The 13633-nt window shown below is 45.2% G+C and overlaps 1 protein-coding gene across 2 annotated transcripts in view; it reads left to right on the top strand.

The window, feature by feature from the left end:
• Positions 1-13633, top strand: part of pex5 (peroxisomal biogenesis factor 5) — a 113491-nt gene that overhangs the window by 69290 nt on the left and 30568 nt on the right. For both annotated transcript variants that reach the window (XM_084336045.1, XM_084336044.1), the window contains 6 exons: positions 1039-1122; positions 1383-1502; positions 1598-1741; positions 1833-1903; positions 2948-3169; positions 4669-4834. In XM_084336045.1, coding sequence (XP_084192171.1) covers positions 1039-1122; positions 1383-1502; positions 1598-1741; positions 1833-1903; positions 2948-3169; positions 4669-4834 — 807 coding nt within the window. The remainder of the gene's footprint in view (positions 1-1038; positions 1123-1382; positions 1503-1597; positions 1742-1832; positions 1904-2947; positions 3170-4668; positions 4835-13633) is intronic.

The raw sequence follows: 13633 nt of genomic DNA, 5'->3' as shown, positions 1-13633 counted from the left end.
ATATTGCCACTTGCATCCAGCCACACTGCCCCCGCTTCCAGTCTGTTTCAAGGGTACACGTGTTGTAGGCATTCCTCATCTTGAATTCTCGGTTTTGCTTGGATTTGGGATAATTTTTACTTCATTAGGTTCAGGAAGCCGTGGGGATCCTCCTGAATTGACTGAACTGAAGATGTATAAAGGTGTCAGTCTTGTATCTGTTCATAGCCGTGGCTCTCAGTCTAACAATCAGCCTCTAACTCTGACGTCTACTTTCCCCCCTTTCCTGTGAACACTTGTCTTTAACCATTCCCTCAATTAACAACCTACACTCATCTACTCCAACTTAAAACTGCTCCTGCTCCGCCCCGCCACGCCACACACTCCTCCTCTCCCCTCCGCCAACCCCCACCCTTGCCTACTGTCCTAGTTCCTGGAGGAGACAGGGGGAGGCACTCTGCCCCTGGAAACCCGAGAGAGGAACAAGAAGATTGAAACAGCTAAGGCTAAACAGGCAGAGCAGTGGGCCAAGGTCGTCGGGAAGGTAGGACCCCCCCCCCCCCCCCTTCTCTGACGTCACAGCAACACCGCGTGACGTGGCTTCGCAACTGGTTGTCGAGTTGCGTTGAGCTTATGATGTCATCAGACTATTTCTTTTGGCCTCTTTTGATAAATTGTTTCTTTTTTTATAATATTTTTTTTTCACTTACCTGCGTCGTACTTCGTTGTTGTTGTTTTTTAGTTTTTTTTACCGTTTGTATAAACTCGAGAAGATTCACTGCTGTTGAGTGGATTTTCCATCTGGTGAAAATAAATCATTCCCTCGCGGGGATGAGTAGAGTGCTTGTTACCGAAGGGATGGACGGAGGAGTGGGAGAAAGGGTGTGGCTTTTTATCTTTTCTTTCCATCCCTTTTTCCATCCACCCCACCCCCTCCTATTTTACTGTTGCACTTCTCAAGCTCAGTTCATTTGACCTTTTACTACACGTTGTATAAAAAAAATAAAAAATGACGTGCTCTTCGGTCAACCACTGCTCCCTGCTCTCTGTCCTGCCCAGGTGTCGGAGGAGTCGGCTGAAGCCTGGGTGGATCAGTTTGCCGCAGGTGGCCCAGACTTCCAGCAGGCCAAAGCTGCAGTGGAGGTGAGACGAGAATCAGTTCAGCACCATCACAAATTCTAAAACTACACGGTGAAGATAATGGAAATGTGAGAAGGTGTGGCGGTATGTATTGTTGTTTTCTAGATGCAAAAAGACCTCACTCGCTCACTCACTCACAGTCCAGCCACTCTGCCCCTAGTGGCGGTTTACAGACATGGCACTTTGACTCGTGTTCAAAGGATCCTGCCCCATTGTGCTTTGCATCTATGCCACCGTGTGTCCTTTTTTTGTTTTGTGTCAAGAGTGATGTGGACTTCTGGGAGAAGCTGCAGCAGGAGTGGGAGGAGATGGCTAAGCGGGACGCAGAGAGCCACCCCTGGCTGTCTGACTTTGATCAGCTCCTCAGCACTTCTTATGACAAGGTAAAGAAGTCCTCCTGGCAGCTGTATATGTTTGGTCTGCGGCCGTACGTAAGACCTGACCATTACTCTATGCCCCCCCCACCCCCCTCTCCTAGGGATACCAGTTTGAGGAGGAAAACCCTTACCTGTCCCACCAGGACCCCCTGGCGGAGGGGGTGAAGAGGATGGAGGCGGGGGACATCCCCAGAGCCGTACGGCTCTTTGAGAGTGCCGTACAGAAGGAACCAGAAAACCAGCTGGTGAGAAATCTTGGGGCTCTTTATTTGTCGCTGCATTTTTTTTGCCATGTCTCAGAGAAATTCAATCATTGCACTTGTATTTCATTTTCAGGCTTGGCAATATCTGGGAACCTGTCAAGCTGAGAATGAGCAAGAATTTGCTGCCATCAGCGCCCTCCGCAGGTATGAACTCAGAATACATGCAACGGTGATTTCTAATCTAGTCTATAACCCTGCAGTCTATAACCCTGCAGTCTATGACCCTGCAGTCTATAACCCTGCAGTCTATGACCCTGCAGTCTATAACCCTGCAGTCTATAACCCTGCAGTCTATGACCCTGCAGTCTATAACCCTGCAGTCTATAACCCTGCAGTCTATAACCCTGCAGTCTCTGACCCTGCAGTCTATAACCCTGCAGTCTATAACCCTGCAGTCTATAACCCTGCAGTCTATAACCCTGCAGTCTCTGACCCTGCAGTCTATAACCCTGCAGTCTCTGACCCTGCAGTCTATGACCCTGCAGTCTATAACCCTGCAGTCTATAACCCTGCAGTCTCTGACCCTGCAGTCTATAACCCTGCAGTCTATAACCCTGCAGTCTATAACCCTGCAGTCTATAACCCTGCAGTCTATAACCCTGCAGTCTATAACCCTGCAGTATTTCTGAGGCTGACAATGACAAATTGTGCTCATTGCCATTTCCTGATTGTTGTGTTTTTCCTCTCCCCCTCTCCCCCCTCCCCTCTCCCCCTCTCCCCCTCTCTCCCCCTCTCCCCCTCTCCCCCTCTCCCCCTCCCCTCTCCCCCTCCCCTCTCCCCCTCTCCCCCTCCCTCCCCCCTCTCCCCCTCTCCCCCTCCCCCCTCTCCCCTCTCCCCCGCTCCCCCGCTCCCCCTCCCCCTCTCCCCCCTCTCCCCCGCTCCCCTCCCCCTCCCCCTCTCCCCCTCTCCCCCCTCCCCCTCCCCCCTCCCCCGCTCCCCTCTCCCCCTCCCCCCTCCCCCCCTCCCCTCCCCCTCTCCCCCTCTCCCCCTCCCCCCTCTCCCCCTCTCCCCCTCCCCCTCTCCCTCTCCCCTCTCCCCCTCCCCCTCCCCTCTCCCCCTCTCTCCCCCTCCCCCTCCCCTTCCCCGCTCCCCCTCCCCCGCTCCCCTCTCCCCCCTCCCCCCTCTCCCCCTCCCCCTCCCCCTCCCCTCTCCCCCTCTCCCCCTCCCCCCTCTCCCCCTCCTCAATAGATGTATAGAGCTGCAGAATGACAACCTCACCGCTCTGATGGCGCTGGCTGTCAGTTTCACCAACGAATCGCTGCACAGGCAGGCCTGTGAGACCCTCCGCGATTGGCTGAGGCACAATCCGACATACCGCTGGGTCCTGGAGCAGAGCGAGCGCGAGCGTGAGCAGGACGGGGCCAGAGAGCGGGAGAAAGAGAGGGAGAGGTTTGGATCGCTGCTGCCAGAGTGAGTTGACCCGCTAAGTTTTACTTAATTACTCTGAGCCACAAATCATGCAGAATTTTCAGCCTTTGAAATGTTAATAATATACAAAAGCATTGATTTTAACCAACTTGTTGCTTTAGTTGAAAGACATTATTGCAAACTGCATGCAACTTGGTTTAAGTCTATTCGGGAACTTTGTATAATGAAATCTGTAGGATTAAACCATATTATCCTGTTAAAATATTTTGTCGGAAACGGATAACCAATAATGAATCTTCCGCCCCATAACTGATGTTGGGACGTATAAAAGAAGTTCCTATGGTAATCCAATTTTGTACATAACTGAAAGTGATAAGACACAAAAAAAAGGGTAACAACTTTGTTTGATTCATTTACGTTAACATTTTGTCATTTAGCCGACACTTTTATCCAAAGCGACTTACCAAGTTCTGTACGAGGACAAGTCAGCAGGAAGGGCACGACTCTATCAGCTGAGTAACAATGTTCATCGAACAGTGTTGAAACTGTGCTGCAGACAGTGTTGAGTGCAGAGTAATAGAGACATATTAGTACAGTAGGTAGGTAGTAATTATAGGCAAGGAAATGCAATGCTGTTGTGCATCCAAGTACCCAAATAATCATCAGTTGTTCACATCTGGCCAGTTCTGGTCATCTGACCAATGTCGTTAATTATAAAAAAAAAAGATTATACAAAAAATTAAATAAAACATCATCAATCATATACTCTGTGTTTGTGGATATGTATCTGCCCAGTTTTCTCATTAGGCCGATAATATGCAGATATCAGCCGATACTGTTTTGGTTATATCATTCATCCCTAGAAATCTGCCATTCAGGGCATGTTGTTGAAGCATGTTGTTGAATCATGTTGTTGAAGCATGTTGTTGAAGCAGAGTTGTTGAAGCATGTTTGACATGTTGTTGAAGCAGAGTTGTTGAAGCATGTTGTTGAAGCATGTTGTTGAAGCAGAGTTGTTGAAGCATGTGTTGAAGCAGAGTTGTTGAAGCATGTTGTTGAAGCATGTTGTTGAAGCAGAGTTGTTGAAGCATGTTGTTGAAGCAGAGGTGTTGAAGCATGTTGTTGAAGCATGTTGTTGAAGCATGTTGTTGAAGCAGTATTCCTATCCGTTCTGGATTACAATGTGATTTATAGACATGCAGCGGCTTCCACTCTTAAGCCCTTAGACTCTGTTCATCATTCAGCCATTAGATTTATCACCTGATGTTTCTGTATTTATTAACACACTAGGATATTTGTGAATGTAACATCTCTACGACACTGTAAATGAGTTGAACTACTCATAGAGTATAAATAAAGATTGAATATGTCTGGTCACTCATCAGTCTATTGGTTTGCCTGTCGGAGGGATCAGGAAAGTAAACACACTGCCCAGTGCCCACAGGCAGCTTGTGGTCAAAAAGGGTAACATGATTAAATGGTGTAAAAAGAAATAGCCCTAGTATTAATATCATTATCTTCCCTTTCCCTCACTCACCCAGGTCTCTGTTCACTGAGGTCCAGTCTCTCTTCCTGAGTGCGGCTAACTCTGAGCCTTCCCGGGTGGACCCCCAGCTGCAGTGTGGCCTGGGCGTGCTCTTCAACCTCAGTGGGGAGTACGACAAGGCGGTGGACTGCTTCACTGCTGCCCTCTCTGCCACACCACAGGTTAGAGCAGCCTGGGCACCAATCCTACTAGCTGCCTAACTTCATGCCCCTGGCTCAAAGCCTCCCTATGTCCGGGGTACATACACAGCTCTGGGAAGTAGGGGAAAGTTAAATGAGAATAAAAGAAACGAAATAATAATAATAAACGTTGTTTGTATAGCACCTTTCATACAAGAATTGCAGCTCAATGTGCTTCACAGCAGTAAAGAAAATAATAATAATAATATAAAAGGGCATAACATGTGCACAAAATGAGCATAAAATACATAGATGGCAGCAAAATAGACAAAGTCAGGGTAAGGCATAGAACATTAAATCACCACGTTTTTCATATTAGGATCTATATTAACTCATTCAGCGCCAGCTATTAGACGGGCCCGTCATAGCAAGGCCATGCTTTAAAAGATAGGAATGCGTCACCTTGTTTGTAGAGCTATAACTATATTCTATATTATAGCTAAGGATACAATACTATGGCCCATTTGACATCACCTATCTATCGTTCAATATGTGAAAAAGAATAAATGTTTCCATCCATACGTTCCTGTGTTATACCGTGGTGAATATAAGTATGGTTTTAGAGCGGTCTGGGGTAATTCCCGAAATGCTGAGTTATAGCCTTATGTGTCAATTCTACTATAAACGTTGCCGTTTCTTGCCTGTACACGCTACTATTCCCAAATCAAATCTATGTCATAGGTATTATGTTGCATCATGAATGCATGAAAGGGGGGGGGGGGGGGTCGTTTCTGATTATTTGATTGCCAGTAACGGCATTCGTATTGAACACTAAACACGCTTATCAGCCCGATCGGTATAAAAGCATTGCACGATCAAGCAAAAATTTACGTCAGATAGTCCTTACCTGTGATCGGGAGTATTCCAAAAATAATATTCCAATTATCCAATGTCCATTTGGTCCACGGCATAACCCACCACAACATATGAATCGGGGATATTTGACGCGCTTCAATGGAACCGGGAGAACCGCTCCACTCGCCCGACAAGGAAAAGTGAGACATTTGGCCGTTACACAGGCCAAGATACAAGGTTACAAAGGGTGCTCAATACCGCCATACCACTTTGGCGATCTCAGACTCATTCCCTATGGTAACACCAAGGTCCCTCGATGAATAATGAATAAAAATATCGAATAAAGGAATAAACGACCAAAACCCAAGAAATCTCAGGTCTGGCGAATAACCGCTGGCGAGTTAACCCGACTTATCTCGGGTTTGGCCTCCATTGAGTTAATAGGCCTCTTTGTTTACAGTTTGATTATCACTGATACACATGATATAGAATTAAATAGAATAGACAGAGTAAAATAAACTAAAGATTTGTATATATATACTTTTTCTATGTATATATATATATATATATATATATATATAAGTACGTCAGAACACAAAATAACCATGACAATGTTTGAGAAGATAATGAAATTCACCACTATAGTGCTGGTCCCCTGAAAGAGACATCGTACTAGTAATGTTATTATTAGCTTATATCTGCTGTCATAATGCTGTCAAACAGTGACCTCTGGGCAAAAGAGCCCTGCTTGGTATTATGCTTTATTTGCTTTTTTTGTTTTTGTCTAATGTGTGGGTTGGAGTTTAGTAATATAATATACTGTGAATGTCTCTGAACTAGTGCAGTGCCCATTCCTAGCTTGGCCCCCGGAAATGGTGCTTGCAGTATTGAGAACCGCAGTCTGGCTGCTGACAGCATTCTGCTCATCTGATCAACTTCTCACTCAATACTGCACTCCGTTGGTTCCTCAGTAATTCATTCAAACCTTTATTTATTCTCAAAGACAATTGAGGTCACCCTCATTTTCAATGTCGTCGAGACTTTACAGACATTTCAATGTACACATTTCTACAATATAACAATAATAAATATTAATAACTGTCTATATAGTACCTTTTTTTCACACATGGACCACAGTCCAGAGTGCCCCACAGCAATTAGTATAAAATTAACATGAACATAAAATCAGCACACAATTGACAGAATAAAAAACCATGCATAAATTGCAGACATAAGAATAGGTATAAAAGACAATAAAAGTAGTGCAATGTAAACGTGCAGATTTAAGAATAGACATTAAATAAGTACAATTCACATCCCAAGTGTGAATTTGATCGGATGAACAGTTCTCGAGATATAGTCCTTGGGCCAAACACTTTTTTGGTACCATCTGGGTGGGCAAATTCTAGATGTGATTTTATTATACCTATACATCCCTAGATTATGTTTTGATATGATATACCTTTTGGTTTTGTAGTTTATTAGTGGTTATCACCTCCTGAAGGTAAGGAGTGCTTTTGTTAAAAAAATGAGTTTTTTTATGTCTCCTGCCATATTTTGCTCCTTCATAGATTCACTCGTAGGTTGGGTTGTCTGGGGACTAAGGTTCTTATACCCCTGAGTCTTCTGAACATGTAGAGACAACTCCCGAGTCGATCGGACCTTCCTACGCTGAGGTATCGTAACTTTTACGCACCTACCCCCTACCGGTGAATGCCTCACTGTTACAGTTTTGTCTGAGGTATCATGCGTTAGGTGCGCGAAAGTTATGATAGCTCAGCGTAGGAAGCTCTGATTGACTCGGGGGGTGTATCTACGTGTTCAGGAGTCACAGGCACACAATAACCTGATTACGTTCATGTCTCAACCACGAGCCGTGCGCGAATTACGCGAGGGGAGCAGAATATAGCATGGGACTTTTTTGGCTCCACCTGAAAAGTTGAAAAGGGTAAAACATTTTACATAATAAATATCACCACAATACTTTCCCAGTTCATTACTTACATTGAGACAATTATTTTCTGTGTAAAAGGTTTTTGGAAATGTTATGTTTAAATATGCATTGTCTATACATGTATATGTTCATTTGCATATATTTCCAGAACATTGGTCCACAGATTGGATAAAGCCAGTAATTCATTTCTATACATCCCTAGTTTATCTTTTTATGCAATAGACCTTTTGGGAATTTTTTGTTGACAGTTTAATAGTGGTTATATATCGTATAGCTCCGCTCTGCGTCTACTGGAATCCTCTTCCATATCAGTACTAGCACTGAATAAATCTCCACATGCACCTTTACACACCCATCCGCCTGGCCACACCCCCATCCGCTCCTCTACATAAGCAGGGGTGTGGCCATACTAACAGCCCCTTCCTTGTTTTCACCACGGCAAGTGCCTGTATACACCACTTTGAGATTAGTGAAATGTTGAAGAGGAGCTACGATGAAGGAGCTGCGTTGACATTATATCTTTATTTTCTCTCACTATTTTCGAGGAAATACAGCGATAATGTCTTCGCCACCGGGGTGTCTAGAAGATGATGATCATTCTGACCTCCACCGGCATTTTCGTATTAGGGGCTCGCGTCGCTGGCCTAATCCCCACCTGCATTCCTCCAGCTCTGCAGTTGGACAGGTATTACCTCCGCTCTGCAGTTGGACTTTGCTTGAGAGGCGCTCGGCTGTTGTGAGGGCTAGCTGCCTCTCCGGGTGGGTGATGGTTTTGATATGCGAGCACCAGTTGTGTCGCTATGGGGGGAATGGCTACACGACTTACGAAAGCCGGCTCCAGGCTGGTACCCTTTTTTGCTGCCTCTTAGCGGCGTGGAGAGGGTTCTGGTTTGACGCCCACGTTACATGAGCTCCTCATCGGGAGCTCTGTTGCCTGGGACCGTATCCGAATCTGCGGTTCAATCCCCCGGATCTCTGGACAAACGGATACTCTGTCACCGTGCGAGGCCCCACCTTTCAAGATGAAAGTTACCCGGCACGAGGGAGGTGGGTTTGGTGTTTCATTATAGGAATATCTCCACGCTCAAGTCGGCTGCAGCCCGTGAGGGAATTGTGCCGGCACCGCTGTGTCTGATAATCACCGTTCTGAAGACTGTGTTGACTTCTTTTCCTCTTCTCTCTTCGGATGAGGAGAGGGACAGACAGCGGCTGTCTGAAGTGTTGGCCTATATTGTGTTCTCACGTTGTGCAGTTTCGGTGGTGGCTGCTTAGCTTGCGTTCTAGCTGGGTTGAGCTACCTGTTAGCCAGTTAGCTGTTAGCTACAACGCTAGCTCTGTACGCTCGCTCGGCTGGGAACGTTAACCTGATGCTACCAGTTAGCCTGGAGTTAGCTGTTAGCTTGTGCTACACCGTTGAACATTAGCCGTGAGAATAGCAGGCCATAGCACTCTGACTACGACGTCATCTTTGACAGAAGATGTAGTCGGCCCTGCACCATGATCGGCTGTTGGAGGGGGGCGTTTCGCCGGAGCGAAGAGCTTCTTTTGCCCCGCCAGCGAGGGCCTTCGTCAACGTAAGGAGACAAGCCTGTTGCAGTCCTCTCAGCCTGCGTTCATTGGTGCAGGTAAGGGTCCATTGGACACTTCCCCCCTCTTCCTTCCTTCCCCTTTCCGAATGTTTTTGTAATAACGATGTTTTTTCCAAAACGTATGTTGCTTCACTACATTTGGGGATGCGACATGTGTTGTGTGTAGGGATGTCCGATATTATCGGCCTACCGATATTATCGGCCGATATTGGCATTAAAATGTGATATCGGAAAATATCTGTTTTAAAAAAAAAACATTTCTATAACGTTTATTTACCCAGGCAAGCAAGTAAGAACAAATTCAGATTTTAATTTAATTTTTTTTTAACACTTTTTTTATTATTTTTTTGACAGACAAACATTAACAGTAAATATCTCAATAAATCACAGTAATATACATTCCTGTATTTGAATCAATAAATGTAGGTTACGAGATATATACCTAATCCCCATTATACAATACAGTACATACATATGCTCTTGCTCGCTCTTCTCCCCCCCCCCCCCCCTCAGGACCCCCCTTGAATAACCATCCATTATTCGTTTCTAACCAGAGATTACTATTCATATGCTAACATTTATTCTCTCCATCACTTCTAGCCAGATTGCAATGCTGGCTTCATTGACACCTAAACTTCTTGCTGTAGATATCTCTAAATAAATCACATCGAGATAGGTAAGAACCCATACCTTCCAGGGGAGCTCCAGTAGCTCACCGCGTATCTCGGCGCTATTTCGGCGTCGGGGACAACCGTGCGCGTCACGGATCTGGGGTACACAAGTTCGACTCCCGGACTCGCCGTATTTTCTCAGTGTCTTCCCCCGATCTATACCCCATTCAACCTGTTTCTGTCGGTCATGCTTGACCAGAGAAAGCGATAAACGCTAAAAGAACCAGCTGTCTGGTCAAAGTTTAAAAAAAAAGAGAGAACCCATACCTTCCGGCACATTTTATCCGGTTGAATCCATCGTGATGCTATCAACTTTTTAGCAGCCGTAAGACCGGACAAAATTAGTCTCTTTAGCTGTATAGAGGCTGCTAACTGCGAAACATCATTCAACAACAATACAGAAGGCATTACAGGTATGTTCAGAAATAAAAATTCTGATAATTGCGTAGTGACTTCTTCCCAGAATATCTTAACAGGGGGGCATTCCCAATACATATGCATAAATGTACCTATATCACCTCTTAAACACAAGGAGCATAGAGAGTCTTGTTTAAGACCCATTCGGTTCAATCTTATAGGTGTCAGGTAAATCCTATGAATATAATTAAGATTAATCTGTTGATGGTCCGGGTTGCGTGATGCTAGTCGAACGTTTGCACAGACTTCTTGCCAATCAAAATCTACTTCCAAGTCTGGTATATCCCTCCTCCAAACTGAGTCTAGGGGAAGGATTCCATACGAAGACGTTAGTAAGTGATGATAAAAGTCAGATACAAAGCCTCTCGATGTCTCCCTTTCATAGAAGAATTTGTGATATCTGTGGTGCTCAAGTGGTATCTTTAATGGGACTCCATGAGCCTTCAAAGTTGCTAATAACTGTATATAGAAATAATAAGTGGAGCTGGTGAGGTTAAATTGGTTCTGAATTTCATGATGGCTACAGAAACCCTGTTCGTTGAATATATCTCCCAATGTATGTATTCCTTGATTTTCCCATTTGGGATATCTGATAGGTCGTTGTGCAATAAGGAGTGCATTGTTATTAAATATGGGAGAATGGCTATGCCATTTGTGTTGGTTAGTAAATTTTTTCTGTGTCACGCCATATCCGAATCACATGTGTTTACAGATTTTATTTATTGTCAAAAGTATGCATAATGTTGTGTTAATTCCACAACAAGAGATATGTAATGTTAATTACCTGAAATTATAAAAATAATTGGGGGGGGGGGGGGGGGGGGGGACCCTGCATATATCGGTATCGGAAATTAAGAGTTGGACAATATCGGTATATCGGTATCGGTAAAAAAGCCAATATCGAGCATCCCTAGTTGTGTGTGAATTGTCTTGATCGCTGGTATAGCTTTCTCTCTACCTAGAAAACGGCGTTGTTTTTTACATGTGTAAAAATGGACTGGTTTTGTTGTATGATGAGAGGTTGTGTGTTCATGTAACGTTAGGCAACATAGCTGAGCTCACAACTGGCTGGGTTAAAAACCCTGCAAAGCTATGCATAGTGGCATGTGATCGAGGGGTGAGTCCCTCTCTCAGCTTGTGATGACAATAAACAGGTGGCGTGTTTCACATATTAACAGGGCTGTACCTGTTCAAACGAGTCGTATCAGGGGTAAGGTGGTGAGGGGTGGTTTTTTTTCCCCGGTTTTCCCCTGGGCCCCCCCCCACCCCCCCACCCCTCCCCTCAAACATGATTTTGTTTACAATATGTTGTTTCACTATGTTTGTGGGGATACAGTGTAACCCTTCAGCTTCTGCTGGGGTTGTGCTCCTGCTTAGAGAGGCAATTTTTTTCTGAAGATTGTTTGGTCGCTGTCATGTGGACTTAGCAAGGCCTGTGGCCAGTACTTAATCGAGGACTTGTGTCTTCTCTCGTTATGAAAAACGGCGTTCCTTTTACGGTAGTGAGAGTGTACTTTTGCCTTTTTTGATGTGATGGAGGGTTGTGTGTGTCGTTAAGATCCACAACTGGGTTAGGTGTTGGCCTACAGAAGTTACATGGTTAAGCTCTTGTACCAGGGCCTTTGGCCCCTCTCTTGGTCTGTGTTTTTCTTCCTTTAGGAAAAGGTGTAAAAATGCAGGTGGCAGGTTCGCACATGAGTCTATGTGAAGCTGTTAACGCTTCATGTAGCATGCTATGACTGGTGTCATGGCTCTGCTTTGTCATTGCATCGTATCACGGGTGAGGGGTCATGAGGGGGTGAACTGGTAAAACCTCCCTCCTAGGGCTGGGCGATATGGAAAAAAATCATATCGCGATAACGATATGATAATGTTATCATATTTCTATAATTATCGAATTGTTATAAGTATAAAAAAAAAAGTGTTACATCCCCTCACACTCCAGTTCTCAGGCTGCAGCTGGTTTAAAAGCTAAAGTAAACCGGCTTCTCTGCTGGCTGTGGCTCCAGGGGAGTTGAACAGTTCTGGCTCTGCTAGTTTATTTTTGATATTTTTTGGTGGACAAACCAAAAAATTACTCGTGACTGGAGTCTAGTTCTGCTAGCACACATAGCCTACTGTGTACAGACGGTTTCAAACTGTATTTTAAATTAGAAAGCAAACAAAATAAATGGACAAGAGAAAAATAAATCTCAATTTGGTCAGTATTGTCATTTGGACAAGCAAAGCCATTACTTTAAGTTGCAGGCAAGAAAGACAAGTCTGTCCACTGTCTCTGGTTTTAAAACTGCCCTGTTGCAGGTCACAAAATTTTTTTTTTTTTTTTTCTATATTTGATATCGATTATTAAAATATATCGCGATATTTATCGTTATATCGCCCAGCCCTACTCCCTCCCCATTTTTCTGATTGGTCAGGGGGTTGGGCCTCCTGTCCTTCGGGCTTCCTGTCACGTTGCTGGATCAGCGCGTCACAGGGTAGGTAGGGGGGGGGGGGGGGGAGTTTCCTGGTCCCACGCCATATTGGGCGGTGGGCCACGGAATTCCCCCCGCCATAGAGTACGTCACTGGGCGTGTTTCTATTGGTTGTGAGACTTTCGTGAGTTATTTTCAGGCTCCATGTTGTGGACCTCTGTTACAGGGAGTTTCAGAGCCTCCTCCTCAGGGAGTTTCAGAGCCTCCTCTGTGAGTTTCAGAACCTCCCTCTCAGTTAAGGAGCATCCTCAGAGTTTCAGAGCCGCCTCCTCAGATTGTCAAGGTGAGTAGAACTTAAAAAGAAGTGTATTGAGCTTGGTAGGTGATGCAATGCAGTAGAGACGATTTGTTCTTCTGCTCTGCTCCCTACTAGTAGTGTGTATATTGGGTCAGAGCCTCCTCCTCAGGGAGTTTCAGAGCCTCCTCGGTGAGTTCAGAGCCTCCCTCTCAGTGAGGGAGCCTCCTCAGAGTTTCAGAGCCTCCTCCTCAGAGCCTAGTCCAATTGTTACATAGCTCAATGTTGCATAATGTCTTTTCAATTTATTGCTCACATGGGAAGTCTCCCCTCTTTTGTGGAGCAGGTTGACGGGTTGTTGTTTAGGGAGTTACCTGACTCCTTGCCTGTAATGGTCTGTTGAGTCATGGGATTCCCCCCGCCATAGGGTACGTCACTCCCCGTCCCCTCTTTTATGGAGCAGGTTGACGGGGTGTTGTTTTCCCTCAGCCGCGTCATATGGGACCCATGTCTGTATTTTTTTCTGTGAAAAAAAACAGCTTATTGTCGTTCTCCCAGGCGGCTTGGAGGAACGGTATCTGGGTTCTTGTTAGAATGTCCATTGATGGAGAAAAATAGAAAATGAGAGAGAAAGTAGATACAAAAA

Source organism: Notolepis coatsorum, assembly GCF_963971535.1.
Source record: "Notolepis coatsorum genome assembly, chromosome: 19".
NCBI lineage: Eukaryota > Metazoa > Chordata > Actinopteri > Aulopiformes > Paralepididae > Notolepis > Notolepis coatsorum.
Note: the sequence above shows the minus strand (reverse complement) of the source record. Positions and strands in the feature narration are given on the sequence as shown.